Source organism: Corvus moneduloides, chromosome 1, assembly GCF_009650955.1.
Source record: "Corvus moneduloides isolate bCorMon1 chromosome 1, bCorMon1.pri, whole genome shotgun sequence".
In the NCBI taxonomy this organism is placed as follows: Eukaryota; Metazoa; Chordata; class Aves; order Passeriformes; family Corvidae; genus Corvus; species Corvus moneduloides.
The window spans coordinates 45,324,435-45,341,597 of NC_045476.1; the positions used below are offsets into that span (position 1 = coordinate 45,324,435).

The window sequence follows — 17,163 nt, forward strand, 5'->3', positions numbered from 1 at the left end:
GACTCATCCTGCTGCTGCTGCTGCTGCTGCTGCTGCTGCTGCTGCTGCTGCTGCTGCAAGAAGCGGCCACTGAACTAAAGCACCGCAGATGACAGATTTCCATCTCCCGGCACCGCCATTTACCCGCACTCGCTCGCTCCGCCCCCGCCGCTGCCCCGCGGCTGCTGAGGCGGTGCCGGGGGTGGGCGGGGCCAGGGGCGGATGCGCGCGGCGCTCGCGCCGTGACGCGGCGCCGGGACGCACCAATGGGAGGCGGCGGCGGCGGGGTTTGAACGGCGCGTGGCGGCGGGCGCGGGTGGTGCCGCCCCGCGGGGCCGAGCGGTCGCTCCTGCGCTTCCCCGGGCGCGGCCGGAGCGGGACCCGAGCGCAGAGCGGAGCGCAGCCGGGCCGCGGGGAGACAAGGAGCCGGACGTGCGGAGAGGGGGAGGAACGAGCTGCGGGAACAGGAAAACTCCGGGCCGCTGCTGCCGCTGCGCCTGGACCCTTGCGGGCCCTCCCGCCGCCGCCGGGGACTCGGGCGGCCGCGGCCGGTCGGTAGGAGGTGCCCGGCTCTGCACTCGCCCTTCCGAGGAGGTACGGCCGGTCGGTGTGGGGTGCTGGGACGCTGTGCCTGCAGCGTTAGAGGAGCAGGGGGCCGGCTGCCGGCGCCTCGGGAGACCCCTCCCCAGGCCTTGGCTCCGGTGCCGGTGCTTTAAGCCCTCCCCGGGCCCGCCGCGGGCGCCGAGCGTTCTGCAGTTCAGACAACGCGCGGCCGGGAGAGCGGGCACGCTGCAGCAAATGGGGTGAGAAGGGCCAGAGCTGCGGGTCTTTTCCGGGTTGCGGGTCTTTGCCGTGTGTGTATCTCCGCCTAAAACTGCCACGAGCTTTACTCGTGTGTCCCTGTGCCTTTTCTTTTGGCGTTGGAGGAGCGTGGTGCAACCCCAGCTTCATGGGTTCTTCACCTCTTCTACTTTTAAAGGTAGAAGATGGCGGAATACTCGAGGAAGTCCTTTAAAGACAGTCTGAGTGACATCAAACAACGTATGAGAGAGAAAAGAACTCAGAAATGGTCAAGGCTGGGTAAAACTATCCAGTTCTCCACCGTAAAGGCCAAAAGAGCAAGTAAGATGCTTAAATATCTTAGGATTTATAATTTATTTGTTTTGTTTTGAAACCCAGTTGAAACACTCACTGTTCTCTTGCAGCCAACGACTCCAACAAAATCAAGATCATTCAAGCAAACAACAGAGATCTGGCTCTGTCCTTGCAAGAACAAAAGCTCAAACTGAGGGAAGCTGAAGCTACCATTCTTCAACTAAGGAAAGATTATCACATTTTGAAGATTCAGATGTTTGACTTGCAAAGAAATCATAGGTTCCAGCGAGAACAAGGACTTGTGGAGGTATTTTTAATAATAACTTTATGAGCTGGTGAAGCTGAAAATTAGAATCTGCACCAATCCACTGATTGATATCTTTATATGTTTTGATGTGTTTCATAAAACATTAATTCAGTACATACAACAGGGGTTTTTTAACCTAACTTGGTATGCTGGTTTGGATACCATGACGCCTGGTAATGAACTACTTTTTTTCTCACTAGTCTTTTTTATTTACTTAAAATATGAAAGAGTAAACCTAAAATCTTAATTTAAAAAATATTAAAGTCTATCTTCTGTGAATTTCATAGGGGTTTTCTCACAGGTGAGGGCAGCTGACAGGTTTCTTCAGATTTTAGTTATCATAATGCTGATAAATTTGTAGTTGGTACTGGAGTATGATAGTAACAGTGTTACTGTCCTTCCATTGTCCATCAGAATCGACTATCAGCCTTGAATGAGATAATTTCCAAAGTCTCTCAGAATTTACTGGACTCAGTCACTCTCCTTGGCCCAGCAAAGAATTTGTGTTCCATAGATGTGGTAGGTACCTCTTCCTCTTGAGGAGCAGGACTTCTGTTACTGATTGCCCTCACTCCTTCCACCATAGATGCACACAGATTTTTAGATCTGAGCCTTAATTTAGTGGAAGGACTACTCCCACAATTCCCAGTATGCCATGGTGTGCACACTGTGGGGCTGTGTCAGTAGGCTGTAAGTAGGACTGAGGCTCTGCTAGGAGGTGGTTGGGGCACCCTGATTTTCTGGGGTTTTGTGCACAGTTCCTTCCCCTGTCCACTTGCTCTAGGATTGGGCTGGTGATGAATGTGCTGATGTGCAGAGGCTGAGAAGGTGGCTGGGTAACAGCCACAGCACTTGGTGCTAGCAAGACAGACAGAGTCAAGGGCCTCTTTGGTCCTTCCTTGGGTAACTTGGCTGTTGTCTAAAATTTGTAGATGGTGCAAGCTTGTTTCACCCATTTAATCACAGTAAGATTTATTTTTTGACAGAATCAAAGAGTGCTTTCTTCAGGTCCTGGAAGCAGTTGCAGTGTCACAGGACCAACACATTCAATGTAAGTATCATTGATTAATGCCTGCTTATGTTTGGAAATTCTGTTACAGGAAGTTTAATTTTCTGACTGGAAAAAGGGAAGAAACCCAATGTAATGAAACTGTTCCTTGTCATAAATTTTATTGCTGTTCAGTAAATACTACCTTTGGTATTTTCTCTAGAGGACCTCTAAAGTGTGTTCTTGAAGACAATCCTGTACCTCCAAGTGGGATGGAAGCTGGTGGTGACAGAAATTCTTTGTCAAAGATCTGTGTGGAATCTGACAGTGACATTTCCTTTACCAAAATAATTCCAAGCGAAGGTAACTAAATCAAAGTATCAGATACTGCTCTATTTTGGATTAGGAAAAAAATGTGTGAGTACAAGTTTAAATAACTGCTGCTTTTGAAGGAACTGACAAGTAATTTTCTGCTTATTTGCATAAGGGGGGAATACTAATGCTGTCCACTGGTAAAATGTTTGAATGAAAATGCCCAGCAAAATGGGGAGGAATTTGAAGCTGCTTTATCTTCTCTATACCTGCAGTCCAGTTTCATTATCTACTGAACTGTTCAACCAAGTAAAATTACCTTTAGACAGGCATTAGCATTTTATGAAATCAATAAAAAATTGTTAACAAAGCGAAATACCCAGGAAAATAAATGACCTGTAAATAACCTTTCCAAAAGGAACAGTTTATAGGAAAATACTAATGTTATATACCTAACTGCTTTCTGCCTGGAACCTGCATTAAACAGAGCTTATCTCAGTTGCCAAATCCTAGTTTATAAAAATCTGGAGAAAACCCAAAGAATAGTCTGAATTTTTGACAGGTTCAGAATTTTTGCACAAAACCTTAACATGGTGTTTCCGTTTGGCTTTAATATGACATTTTTTCTTCAATCACAAGGACAGCCATCTGATTTTCATCTGAACAACACAGAGTCAGAACTGGAAAACATTTCTTCAAGTGTAAAGTTTGGATTTGGTAGAGCATTACCGAAAGGTGTGTCCACCAGACGTCACTTTTCAAAGATGAGGAACCTTGATATAATTTGTACTGGTGTCTTGGACCATTTAGAAGCACCTGATTCAGTAAAAGAACTTTCTGAACAGAATGAAATTAGGCTTGAGGAAAGTCTAGAGGAGTGTGCTGCAGAAAACATAAATGCAGCTATGCGTGACTTGAATGAAAGCAAGGTCGATTCAGGGCTCGTGTTGAGCCAGAAAAATTCTGGAACTACACAGTTCAAATTAAAACGTAATTCTGATCTTAAACAACTGGAGTGTAAAAGCAGAGAAAACCCTCAAAGAAAAGAAAAGCGCCAGAAAGGAAAACCGCAACGGCCGCTTACTTCCCAACAAAGACCAGGAAAACAAGGTAAAGAGGCTTCTAAAGAAAAGCTGAATTTCTTGAGTGGCAGCAGTGATGCTTATGACTTCCATTTGGAAGAGAGTGTCCATCTTACACCTTTCCGACAAAACAAGGTGAACAGCAGTGATACTGAAGTGGAGGACGAAGAAGACTCAGATGAAACCAATACCACTGAGTCAAGCAGTACTGCAGAGGACTCTGATGACAGCCTCTATGAGCCTTACAAGAAGAAAAGGCGAAGTTCAGTGGACAAGAACCCTACATCACCAATCCATGCAAGGCCAAGGTCTAAAAGATGTTTGGCACAGCGTGAGCAGAAACACTGTCATGAAGAAGAGACTGAAAACAACAAATCAAATGATAAGTCTACTAGTAAGTGCAGAAAGTGTTCTGTAATTGTTTTTGTTTCCTTGAAAGATAACATTGCTTAAGAGGTTTAGGCCTTTTTATTTTAGGGTTTTAGCAACTAAAACTAATGTTTTAAGAATGGTTAGATTTTCTTTTAAGCTTGCTTACCTGAATGACTGGACCTGTGCCTAATTTCTTCACAGGGCAGCCTTCTGAGCCATCTCGTGGGCATCTCTGTGATGTTACCAATACAGCTGCAGTGCCCCCCAGCACTGGGGATGCAGCAGCTGTCCCTGACGGTGAAGAACCTCAGACTCCAAAACGCAATCGGCGAAGCTGTACTGTTACTGTGAACTACAAAGAACCAAGTATTGTAGGGTAGGTTTCTTTACTTTCCAGTTTGATACAAAGTTCATGATATTCCATCCAACAGAGGACTTGAGAGGCCTATTTAGATCTTGAAAACAAGACCTTAACAAAAGAGCTCATTCAAAAAAGTCTGGAGTTAGTAACACAGCCTAGTTCATGTGGAATGGAACTCAGTAGCTAAAAGTTACTGTTTTAAGTGATGTCGGGAAAAAAACCTCAGTTTTGCCTTTTTTTTTTTTTTTTTTTCCCAAACAGGAAACTCAGGAGAGGAGATCCATTTACGGATACAAGCTTTCTGTGCTCTCCAATTTTCAAGCTGAAAAAAGACGCTAAACGACATTCTCTTAAGAAAGATTCTACAAAAAAATACAACGAGAAATTGGTTAGTTGTCTTTGAGATTTTCTGCAAAACCATGCTTGTACCATGAAGAAAGTAATTTTCTGGATGGAATATTTTGTTGCACAATATGTTATATAAATATGTAAATAGCTGTGTATCTCATATTAAGGATATCAGATGAAGGGGGCCTGGATTTTTTCTAGTGACATGTTTTTAATGATACAGATTGATTACTTTTATAACTGAAGTGATTCTATTCAAGCTTCTTTTGAATGGATCTGGCAGTATATGAGAAATCTGTGATGGATAAGATGGTGAATGTCATTTCATGGGTGAACCTTAGGCACTTAAGATGTTTTGGGCAGGAAGTATTTTTAATACAGATCTGTGTTTATACAGATCTGTGTTTGTACAGATCTTGTTTATGTGATGGTTGTAGTTTCATGTTGAATCTTACAATAAACATCTTAGTGTTTGGAAACAGCTCTGAGTGGGTTGGTGTTCCTGTGGCAGTTTCCATAGTTACTCCAAGGGCACTAATATCAGCACTGGGCATTACAGAAGCCTGTATACTCTGTCCCCATCTTGTGTGGTGGCATAAGCAGTGTTCAGAAGCAGTTTACCAGCTGTAATTTGATTCTGTAGCTGCAGCTCTCAAAAGCAGCAGTTTAGGCTTAGTCGGTCCTGCACTGAGTGCAAGTTAGAATCAACCAGATGGAAACAAAGCAAATTTCTCGTGAAGGTTGGTGAAGAAGGCTCCACGTGGGTGGAATGTAAACTATTAGTCCCAACTGTTGCAGGACATTCATAACAGTTTATAATAATTTTGTCCCTGCTTTGCACAGTGCCTTTCCCAGGGGAAGAGCTGCCACATTGGAGCTTGTGCTATCTATGAGAACAATTGCATTATCAGCTGTCCACCATTCAAACTACTTTTACTTTGCCTAAGACACACTTAAGTATTAAAGGGTACAATAACTACCCAAATGAAAGCTACATTCCAAATAACTAATGGGAAAGTACAAAAACTACACACTCTTCATTTGTTTTGCAAGATTGCCTGTCCCACTTCAATAGGTGCAAGATCTCTCCCTTTCTGTAATAAAAATGTTAATTACTCTTTTACTTGTAACTTCTTGCATGACTCTTAACAATAACACTAGCTGCAGCTACTGAGTGTTTGATAGTTGTTCACAATACAGCCTTCGAATGTTTGAACGGAAACTTAACTTTACCTTTGTATCCTAAAATTCTAGCCACAAGGCCTCACCATCTCAGTCTGGAATTCTAGTACTAGAGGAACTTGAGCAGAGTGGTTGAGTTGGTTACAGCCTAGTGCTAATAATGCCTACCTTGTGGGTTCAATCCCTGTATAGGCCATTCACTCAAGAGGTGCACTTAAAGATCCTCGAGGGTATTCTGTGAATCTCAGGTGCTTTCATGAAGCAAATCTGCAACAGCTGTCTTATCAGGGACAGAGAAAGGAACAGGGTGATTGCAAAGCAGCCCATGGCAGGTGTGGTGGGTCTGGGTGGGTTTTTTTTCTTATTGGATTGAGCAAGCTTGAAGAATTGAAGTGAGGGAACTGTGTAAGGAAGAAATCAGTCCTTCCTGATCTCAAATGCTTTCTCTAGAAGTGTTCAGTAAAACAACTCTTGGCCACTGTTGCTACCCTTTGAACAGAACACTTTCACAGGACCAAATCTGAGGGGATGGGGGAAAAAAAAAAAATCTCTTCCTCGATCTATAATTATCTGTCACATATTGGACAGGTGCAGGCTTTGTTTATGTGACCATCTCAGTACCATTATGGTGATGGTGCAAGCTCAACCTGGACTGTAGTTTGCTGCTATATATATTACGTATTGTGAGTAAAGGACTCCTGAAGGCAAATACCAGCAAATAGCATAAGCATGCTTTGAGGTGAAAACCCCAAAACTTTGGAACAGCTAAGTCAAGGAACTGTTGAGGAGGTGGGAGTAACAGCACTGTATCCCAGTTACCATAAAGCTGGGAATGCTACTTGGACTGGTCACAGCTCAGCCCATCGTCCTCTTGGTGAACTCAAAGGCCATTTCACATATTTTCTATCCGACCTGGAAGAGGCACTGACAGCACTCCTGTAGCTTCAATGTGCTTGGTTGTGAAATTGCTTCAGTATGTATGTTTGTATCATAAGTACTAAGTAATGAAAAAAAGAGACCAAAATAAGTAGGGTTTTGTACATATATAATTTAAAACTATTCTGTACCAGTACAATATATTAATTTGACAAATGTAAGGTTCATCAGCTGTTAAAGCATTTGCAAAACCACATATCCTACCATAACTTTATTGCACAGTATCTATGAAAATATCAATTCTTAAATTAGAAAACACGTTTCAATATAGAAGAGACAATCTGATTGAAAGACGATAAGAAAATCTACTCTGAAAATAAGAAAAATTCACAGGTTACCAAGCTTAACAGGTGCATCTGTAGGCCCAATCTACAAAACAGGTTTATAGCATCCTGTTCTGGCTATTAAAGAAAAAGTACTCACTGTACCTTTGTTATAGATCCCAATGCAGGTCAGATTAAATTCATACAAAACACGATGGCAAGTCCAGCATTAACATTTTGAATACCTTGGGTAGCACATTTACTACTTCTAGATAGTTCCTGACATCTTGCTGAATTGATCTGTGATCTAACATTGCACAGGCATTTTGCAGGAATAGATTCTTTGACTCAGCACAGGATTGCTTTTCTCAGTCCCATAACTTGAATTTTACCAGTGTAACGTCTGTAAATATAAAACACCAAGAATGAAAGTTTAATCTGTTTTTCACAAAAGTAGTTATAATTTACAGTTACAAACTCTAATTAGAAAATGTCAAGGGACAGCTTTTTGGCCTGTACTGATCTCCATTAAGGATTTAGGTGTACCTCTCAAATGTAGTGTAAGCAGCAAAATATATATATATATTTTATATATATATATATATATATATATATGAGTGTGTGTGTTCTTTTTGAAGATATAATAAGAGCTGTAAAATGTTAATATGTTCCTGGGTCTAAATAATCACAGTTAATAAGCATTTACAATAAAGCTTAGTAGAAAATCCAGTTTACCACAGAGCCAAGTATCTAAGCTTGAAGCTGTCCTATGTTGTCTTCTTTTGTGTACAATAGTCTTATTTCTGCTGAACAATCTAAAGAATTTAGCAGTGAAGAGTAGTAACTAGGGTGGATCATGAAGTGCATCAAAACCTTAACTCTACTAAGCCAATTAAAATTGTCGAGTAGATGCGAAATAGTCTCTAAAGTTATTTTGGGTACTTATGTCCTGCATAAGCCAAGTCACTATGACCTTACGCATCTAGCCAGATTTTTTTTCTTTTTCTTTTTTTTAAAGAGTGGTTATGAGATTACAATTTGCAGGTAAAATATTTATCAAAACTGAAAATGAATAGAAAAACTTGCATCTATCAATGATTACAGGCAGGCAGTCCTTTTTCAGAACTGACTGCTCTTCTCTCACAGCTTCTCAACCAGCTGAGTGTTTCTTTTAAAAAATAATATCTTATAAAAAGATTCTACAAAGAAACAAGTGTTTCAGAACCCCCCCACACCTGTTGTTTTCCCTTACGATTTTCTTTTTTACTGGAAAAAATAATAAAACTTTATCAAATAGGTACTGCATTAGGTAAGCTATAACATTTGTTGTCTGGGAATTTTCTTCATCTTCCCAAACATGTGCAACTTCCCCCATGTTTGTGGGGTTTCTGAGGCTGTAGCTGATAAACTTATTAGGAACATAAGGTAATCGGCACACAAAAGAAATTTTCCGTAATTAAATACATTATAAAGCATTTTAATAAAATAATTTTTGTAACTTCAGTATAATACATGTTTGCAAAACTAAAAGGGTTTTAAAAAGTGCTAAGTATTAAACAGAAGTTTCTTGAAAGTCCCACAACTCGGATATAGAACGACTTTCCCTGTCCATAACATAGGCACGCTATTTGGTTGTAAAAAAGACAGTGTCACTTGTCAATTAATCCAGCTTCTTTAATTTTTGTGTAGAAGAATTTCTCCAGTATATTGGCACATTTGTAGTATTCACTCTCGGGGGGGTTGTACTCTCTGCAGTTTGTAAAGACTCGCTGCAAGTCTGCCATGAATAATTTCTTAGACACGTAGTACCTGTTCTTGAGTCGCTCGCTCATTGTTTTGAGATCTGCACAGAAGAAAAATAGATTAACAGCGTTTGATTCAAATACTTTTTGTGTGCAATATCCCTTCAGACTGATTTGCCATTTAACATGAACTGGCAAAGGTAGGATTTGGAATGGAAATTGCTTTCATCTAAGGCATGGTCCAACTGACCTGCTGGAACTAAGTAATATTTCACTGTAAGGATGAATTCATGTAGAGTTTATTTTTAATTCTTTAAAACATTAAAGCTTTTTTTTTTCTGTTCTCATACTTAGAGCTCTGAGTTTTCTGCAGGTAGTAGATGTCTCTAATGCTCTTCTGACTGTCCTGAAACAACCTGTTCTCAGCTCTGCTGGAGGAGGCCTTACGGGTATATAGGCAAAGAATTCAAACATCACAAAACATATAGGTTAACCTAAAATCCTTACTGCTGTGCAAACACAGCAGAGAAGATACACTGGTCTATACCACAGGCAGGATTTGCAGCTTTGAAAAAAAGATTCAATTTTTTCTACACTCTGCATATATTTTTATTACCTCTTCAGAGTTTATAGTTGTATATCCTTTTTAAGAATCATGTGAGAACTGATGTCCCCTGCTTTCAGAGCATCATGCAAAACATTTACTTACAGAATATTCTTTAAGAACTGTTCTCCTTTATACTAAAATCAGTCAACATAAAATATGCTAATCATCTCAGTGCTCTCCACATAGTCACTTTCCCAGTAATTCTCATCAGGCGTTTAAAAATTCTGTCTACATTACAAGTGTTCTAGGAGTGAGTACAGGAATAGAAGTAGTGGGAGGTGTGCTGGATGCCTTGGCTTTTCTCACCTCAGATGCTCCAACAACTATTTTTTTAGCAATGCTTGAGCCAGGCATCAGCAGCACGTTTGTGAAACTGTAACAGAAGTAGCTGTAATGAAGAAGACTTAATGTCCATGAGTATTTGCAAGGACAACAGAGACCAAAGACCTCCAATGCAAAGGAATTAAACTTTTTAACTTCAGGTTTAAAAATATGGTTGTATTTTTGTTTTGGTACTGTTTTTGGGGGCTGGCTTTGGTTTTTTTTTAAGGGAGATTTGAATTTATTAAAAGAGAGGAAAACCCTGTCAACTTGACAAGATGGGATTATTTAAAGAAAGTTTGATGGATGCTCTCAAATACCTTTTCCAATGATACAGAACTTGCCACTCCCTAATTTTGCACAATACTGTGCAAAAGTAAATGCTCATTCAGCTCTCATTAAGTCTGAAATTCAGGTACCTATATCTAAAGTAGATATCCATAGACTAATTATAGCACCCAGCTGAGAAGGCTGTTCAGCTCACCCTAAAGGAAATGCTGCCTGGCTGGAGAGTTAAGCTATTCTCCTCTAAGTGCAGTGAAAGTTTGGTTCCATCTGTCACTCAGCCATACAGCTTTTGAATGGCAGATAAAAAGGGAAAAAAAAACCCAAAGAGTATTGCTTAAAAGAGCACCTGAAGAGCACTTAAAACAGGGGTAAAAAAGCATTTATACATGAGAACTGACCTAAGGAGGTAGTAAAAAAATTTACAGCCATACCTCTCAAAAACTACAATTTAGTCTGTACACAAACATAAAGGCAACTGTTATATCTTGTCTGAGCAACTTTTTACAGCATCAGCATGCTGGCAGGAAGAGCAGAAAGAAATCTGAAGTTAAACACAAATCAGGGCAGTTTAGTCATGCTGGGTTCCTTAGCTGAAAAAAACAAAACAAAACTAAACCAAAGACCTCAGTTTAATCCTCACAGTAAACTGCTGCCCTCACCTCTAGTGTAATGCATCTGAACAAGGAAAGGACAGACAGCATTCCTACTTCGGGTTTGCCAACTCAGGTAAATTCTTTGTAACCACTGTTCAGATTAAACAGTCAGCTAGATCTGCTCAAAAAAGCAAATAGAGAAAACTCTGACACAGAAGGGGATTAACATTCTTTTTCTTCACTGGTAGAAAATACATTTATGCCAGGGACACAGGAAGGCAGTGATTAGTTTATAAAGTATATGTACATCTGCTACTTGGGAATGATAAATTGAATAGAAAAAAATAATTAAACTAAATTGATATACATGGGCTTGGAGCCTATGCAAAGCAACATGAGCAAATACTTTTATTCTCTGAGAAACTGATGGCTAGTAGCCTGCCATGAACCTGTGTTTCATTTTCTAACAATATTAAAGGGTTCAGAAACTCTAATCAGAATGATAGAGGTGAGTATTGCATAAAGGAGTGCCAGAAATCAGTTTTAAATCTGGTGCAGTACAAATCAAGCATCCATTTAGAGTATCACTGAATTATCACTGAAATTATATGTCCCAGAAGTCAAAAACTGGGTCATAAGACAAGCAGTCAAAAGAAAAACATTATTAGCAGTTGTGTACTTCCCTTTGCAAGCAATCCTACATAAACAATAGCTGCATTACTTATGAGTAAGAATAAATAAATAAATAAATAAATAAATATAACACCTCAGACAACTGTGGCAGATCTAAAAGACAATGATAAAAGTTAGCTTACAATCAGTTGTATGAAGCATTTTCCTAAACTTAAATTGGAGCAAAGTGTTAAGACTTAGTTAGAAAACCCTGGGACCTTTGAAAATGTTTTCTCTATGTGATTTAGAAATCTTAAATCTCTATTTCAAAGCAACTCAAATGCTCAGGTGCTCCTGAAAATTTGCCTTCAGGTCTTTTAACATATGAGTAGGATCTGCAATGACCAGTTACGACACACAAGAACATATTCCTACAACTCACCTACACCATCTCAGTCCTAAAAGCTTCCAGCTGACTGCACCATTTAAGAGCTTGTTAGGGTTCTCTAGGGCACGCTGAGATTTCCAGTATGTACAACATACATGTTTCACAAAGGTCACAGAGCACTCATCAATCTCAAATGACAGCACCACACTCTTGACACTTTAGAACTTTGTATTCAGCTGCAAGTAACATACATCTTTTTTCATAAAACAATCAGATTAAAATTTATCTGCTAAGTCTGCAGCTATAATGATTTTTAAACGCTATACTTAAAAAATGTTAATGGTATTACCCATGGGAAACCTTATAACTTCATAATATCCAGGAGCTTCTGTTCTCTTCACGGGTTCCATGAAGGGCCAAGCGCTTTGATGGCTCTTTGGTAAAGAAAAAAGTAAGGTATCTAATATGGAAACTAGATATTGGAAATAATTTTAAAATCTTTACAGAAAATAAACTAGAACTAGCACTCACCTTCACTTGCTGCAGGATGGTTTTTAATGTGCTGTAAAGTTGATCTGGATCCTTGGGCTCCTTACTTGAAGAAAAACATGAATACAAAAAAATTAGTTTGAATCCCTTATCTTCATTCCTACAATTTGCATCTTACCTAAAAGCAACTCCAAATTTTCAAGCATTTTATGAAAGAAATAAAATTTAAAACAACCAAACAAACACAAATGAAAATACTCAAAAAAGAACCCCACTACCCAAATCACACTTGCCCACAATAAAAAGAAAAACAAACAAAACCAAAAAACTACTTAAGAACTCATCTCTTGCAGATTATTTATCTGATTTCCAGGGGATGGAAGGAAATATCAAGTGACATTGTTTAAAGACTCTTCTCAAAGGAGTATCCCAACTGCTTCAACATTTTACTTTGTCTAGCACTTACCCTCTTTCTTTTCCACTTGGTTTCCAGCCAGTCTCTCCTGTACACCAACAACATGAGATATTACATGGGAACTACAGTAGGTCAAAACATTAACTGAGTTATTGCAACTCAAAGAAGAAAAGCCATTTCAGCACTACTGCAGTAAAATTGGTTTGTTATAATAAAAGCTACTCCTAATAAATAACATAACCATCTAGGCCACAGCCCCATTCAATTTCCTACATGACTCTTCCTGCAGACTTGAAAAGATTCTAAAATATTTCTATATGAAACACATTTCTTTTCAATAATTCATACATATTTTACTGCAACCCACCCCTGTAAAGAATAATGAGGACAAAGTTATCCAATCTGATTCCCCAGGGACAAAGAATAAATTGCAGAAAAGCACAGCTGAAAAAAAATTCCTCAGAATATGATACTTAATTTTTTTAAATTCTGTTTTGTCCTGTGAGTTCACGCCTAGCACAGAAATCATTGCTGTTCAGGAGTGCAGTGCATTAAAATGGTGCTAAAGGGAAACTGCTGCCTATACTGTGATACAAATCAAAGAGGGATCACATGTAAGTAAAATTATACACACATACATAAAAGAGGATCAGCCTGGGATGCCTTGGGGAAATCTCAAAGACAGTAGTTGCAATGGAAACACAACAATCTTCACAGAAATCAAATCAGCAGACCAAAACAATTACATTCTAATCAAGAAGAACTATGTGACTACATTAGTATTTCTAGTCTTGGACCTTTCTTGGGCTATTCTGCTTCTGTTCTACATTAAAAGAGATTGATACATACTAATTCCAGGAATGCTTTCTATAGGGATCTGCCGTACTCCGTCTTTGAAGCAAGAAAGGCCAGGATAAACTTTTCGTATTTGAGCTTGCTTCCTTTCTATGAGCTTTTTAATGATCTGTAATAAAGCAGCAGAGAAAACAAAAAATAATTTATTTGGTCTAAAGTAACCCAGAAGATTAATGCAAAACTGTGATGAACAGAAACATTTTCACTTCCTAACCTTGGCAGCCCTTTTCCATGAAGCTGGTAATGGGGCTGAGCTACCCGACCAAACACTGATTCTGCAAATGAAGCTACCAAGTCTCTCAGCTTTTTTGGCACAAATCTAGAAAACAAGGAGTCATTGCTTGCTCTATTGATCACAAGCTGCACAGCTCCTGGGAAGACAGGAGCAGAGGCAGAGAAGGAAATTTTCTGGAAGAAGGTTTGGAAACGGGCTATAAAATTTTAACAGCTGGAGCTTCTGAAATGCTTCAGCACAGCTGGTCAAAAATTTCAAGGCACATACTCAATGTATGTATTTTGATGTACATACATGTTCATATCCCAAAATTTTAGAAGTAACCTATTCACTTCAAAGTCTCCATATATCTATCTGCAGGAGTTGCTTATGTATCAGTCAAAGATACTCTCATGGCAGATTTTCTCTGGAGGATGTCAGAATGATGCCACTCTTCAGAACCAAAATTCTACTCTGTTTGCTGATGCTAGGGAAAGGCTTTCCCTGCTCCTGGATACACTCTGTTTTACTTTGCAATCTTATTACCTCAAACTCTAGGCAATTTGCTTTGGTGCTCTTGAAAACCACTTAGATACTTATCTAACCTTTGTGTGTCCTGGATGTGTGACTTTCAAAACTTCCTAACTTGGAGCAAACAAATGCACAGCCATTCAGACCACCAGTTTGACAGACTATTTTCTTTGGAAGTAATAAAGATGGACATATTTTTATTTTTAAGGACCTTCACTCCCTCATACATAGTATTTCCTCTCAAAGAAGAGAAAAAGATAAAACCAGACTTTCAACAGAGATTAGAGATGTTAAGAGAAATATAGTATACAACAGCACCATGGCCAGATTACAGCATAATATGAAAATAATTTCAAACTAATTATTAAATCCAACTTAAGCCCTTCTTATAATTTAGGAACTAGTGGCTCTTCCTGATTCAAGCAAGCTGTTCAATCAGCACCAGTGATTGCTCACAAGTCAGTAGGTCACAAAGCTTTGCATAGGGGGATTTGTCATATTTTTCAGAATGATTGTAAAGAAGCTACTGGTACAGGTGATATGGTCTTAGCAGCCATAGGCATATACTCCAGTTCTTTAAATAAAAGCTTAGTTCCCATGAAAAACTTCACTTTTAAAAGGACAGGTCCTGAAAAGTCTGATGTCTAGTACTGGGCAATACCAGCATTCAAGAAAACTGGTCATAATACAAACTGATAACATTTTAAATTATTTTTATGTCCAGGTAGGATTTTCACTGCTTCTGATACAAGCAGACAAGCAAACACTCCTCATAAAGTTGCAGACTGTGAGGGCTATTTCTAAGTTTCTTTGCAACAGGGAGAATAAAAGGCCTGATCTGTGTTTTGAGTGTTAAACAGGCAATCCTAAGTTCCAAAGTTCCAAAGCTGTATGTAATTATTCTCAGAGAAGATCAACAGCACAGATCAGTGCATAACAGCAGCTAATAATTTTAGACACAAGAGGTCTGGAGGACCAAGGCACTTTATCTACAAGAGCAGTGTCTCCAAGTTCTTTAGAATAATGTGGACATCCCAACAAATAATAAGGGAGTTAAGAAAGTTAATAAAGCAATCTCAGAGCCAAAATCTTGAAAACTAACAGGTTTCCAGAAGCAGCATGTTATGGTGATGGTTTGGGCCCAGAACTGGGCAGCTGGCATGTCCAGCAGTAGCCTGGAACCTGAAGGATCAGGCAGCCAACCAGAAGTGAAAGGGGAAAACTTATGGTCCCTGTTGTATGGACACATGAAAACTTTCCCAATGAGTGAAATTAAAAACCTTGTAAACTAAATGTAAAGCCATCAGATACTGTCTTTCCTTCTCCACACATGGGCCAAATCATTCTACTGGAAGAAAAATTATTGTTCCATAAAGAAGCTTTTTAACAAAATAAAATGTCAGGTTTGGATAACCTTGAAAGAACAAATTATAATTTGTATTTCTTTAAAAACCCAGGAAGGTGTTTAAACACAACTGGAAACATCATAATTATTTTGCTAATAAACTGCCTTATTATATGGAATATTATTATGAACTAAATAAAGAACACGTCACATAAACTCAGACTGGAAATTAAGACAGTCCACCCTTGACTTATATAGTAAAAAATGGCAGAAAAAAGAATCCTCTTTTTTTCAAGTAAAATACAGGCCATGCAATACAGACACTCCATTTAAATGTCACTCTAATGAACACTACTGATATGGGGCGGGAAGGAATTGACAAAGCCATAAAAAAAAAAAATCAATCTCACAAGATTTTGCTTAGTTAACTACCACAAAATTGAACTGTGAATTACTCCTCAAAATACCAGTACTTTAACAGTCTTGTTCTTGTTAAGTCAGTAAGTTACAATTTGATACTTGAACTACAAAATTTTGGCACTGGGACTTGAATGAAGGGATTATTCTGACTAATAAAAGCATACACTCAATTTTAAGCACCAAAGCAAGAGAGCTAACCTGAACTGTTTCTAAACATCTGAATAGAGAATAACATTAAACATTTCATGTCAACCTTTACCTCTTTTTGCTTTTTGATGATGACGGAAAATTCCGTGTAGGGGATCCTTGGATTTAATTCACATCCCATTAATGTGGCACCCTCATAATCCTTGATGTAGCCAACATATTTTGCTTTTGGTACTTTAATATCTTTGGAGAAACCCTGACAAAATAAAATAAAAAAAAACCCTTATATTGTCATGATGCTATTTTCCTTTTACATTTGTACTGAAATGAGTGAGGATTTAGAACCAAATTCATCATAATGTTAAAATGCAAAAAATACAACAGAGTGAGTTACAGACCATGGTTCAGTGCTGCAAAAACCTTCTCACGGGAGGCACTTGATACAAGAACATTTAATTGCTAAGAAGGGAGATAGGGGAGATTGTATTCATTTTGAATGTGTGAAGAGTAAGTTGTGTCAGTTTTATATACAGAATCATAGAACACATTGGGAGGATCTTGAGGAGCTCCTCTAGCCCCAGCTCAGCTCAGAACCTGTCTCATCATATCTGGTTGATCAAGGCCATGACCACTCTTCAAGACTGTAAAGGACAGGGATTTCCCCTCCCTAGAGAGTATTTTCTAGTATTTCACCACCCCTAAGACAGGAAGGGCGAAATAAAAATTTCCCTAGTTGCAATTTCCCACTATCCAAGTCATCTTCACTGCCTAACGCTGGACACCTCGGAGAATAATCTGACTCCATTTTGCTGACCAGATAGTTGACACCTCTTTATCAAATCTATTTGACAGAACAGATATTGCCATCTTTCCTGAATTTGAACCTCATGCTTCAAATCAGGAGGAGCTGTAAGTGCAGGTCAGGTACGTTTTAGTCTATCACAGGTATGTCTCATCCTTTACTTCTTACA

The 17,163-nt window shown here is 39.1% G+C and overlaps 2 protein-coding genes across 4 annotated transcripts in view; one reads left to right on the plus strand and one right to left on the minus strand.

Moving 5' to 3' along the window:
• The first annotated feature begins 288 nt into the window (after positions 1 to 288).
• SGO1 (shugoshin 1) lies at positions 289 to 5,325 on the plus strand. 2 transcript variants are annotated; one of them, XM_032108305.1, is made up of 9 exons: positions 289 to 573; positions 959 to 1,101; positions 1,185 to 1,381; positions 1,796 to 1,900; positions 2,368 to 2,432; positions 2,593 to 2,732; positions 3,321 to 4,157; positions 4,337 to 4,511; positions 4,758 to 5,325. In XM_032108305.1, exons 2-9 carry the CDS (start codon positions 966 to 968, stop codon positions 4,897 to 4,899), a joined length of 1,797 nt encoding a protein of 598 aa, XP_031964196.1. In that variant the 5' UTR covers positions 289 to 573; positions 959 to 965; the 3' UTR covers positions 4,900 to 5,325. The 2 variants fall into 2 exon arrangements, with proteins under 2 accessions (XP_031964196.1, XP_031964206.1); XM_032108315.1 differs by lacking the exon at positions 1,796 to 1,900.
• Positions 5,326 to 7,054: 1,729 nt separating this feature from the next.
• Positions 7,055 to 17,163, minus strand: part of KAT2B (lysine acetyltransferase 2B) — a 39,961-nt gene continuing 29,852 nt past the window's right edge. For both annotated transcript variants that reach the window (XM_032108281.1, XM_032108292.1), the window contains 6 exons: positions 16,305 to 16,448; positions 13,530 to 13,644; positions 12,732 to 12,768; positions 12,308 to 12,371; positions 12,126 to 12,210; positions 7,055 to 9,068 (listed from right to left, as the gene is read on the minus strand). In XM_032108281.1, the coding sequence (XP_031964172.1) occupies positions 8,875 to 9,068; positions 12,126 to 12,210; positions 12,308 to 12,371; positions 12,732 to 12,768; positions 13,530 to 13,644; positions 16,305 to 16,448 (639 nt within the window). In that variant the 3' untranslated portion in view covers positions 7,055 to 8,874. The remainder of the gene's footprint in view (positions 9,069 to 12,125; positions 12,211 to 12,307; positions 12,372 to 12,731; positions 12,769 to 13,529; positions 13,645 to 16,304; positions 16,449 to 17,163) is intronic.

What these genes read in the sequence shown, in the direction of transcription:
- SGO1 (XM_032108305.1), top strand. Translation starts at nt 966, where the DNA reads ATGGCGGAATACTCGAGGAAGTCCTTTAAAGACAGTCTGAGTGACATC. An exon ending in ATCAAATGATAAGTCTACTA is followed by an intron (nt 4,158 to 4,336) that starts GTAAGTGCAGAA and finishes ATTTCTTCACAG; the next exon opens with GGCAGCCTTCTGAGCCATCT. An exon ending in AAAGAACCAAGTATTGTAGG is followed by an intron (nt 4,512 to 4,757) that starts GTAGGTTTCTTT and finishes TTTCCCAAACAG; the next exon opens with GAAACTCAGGAGAGGAGATC.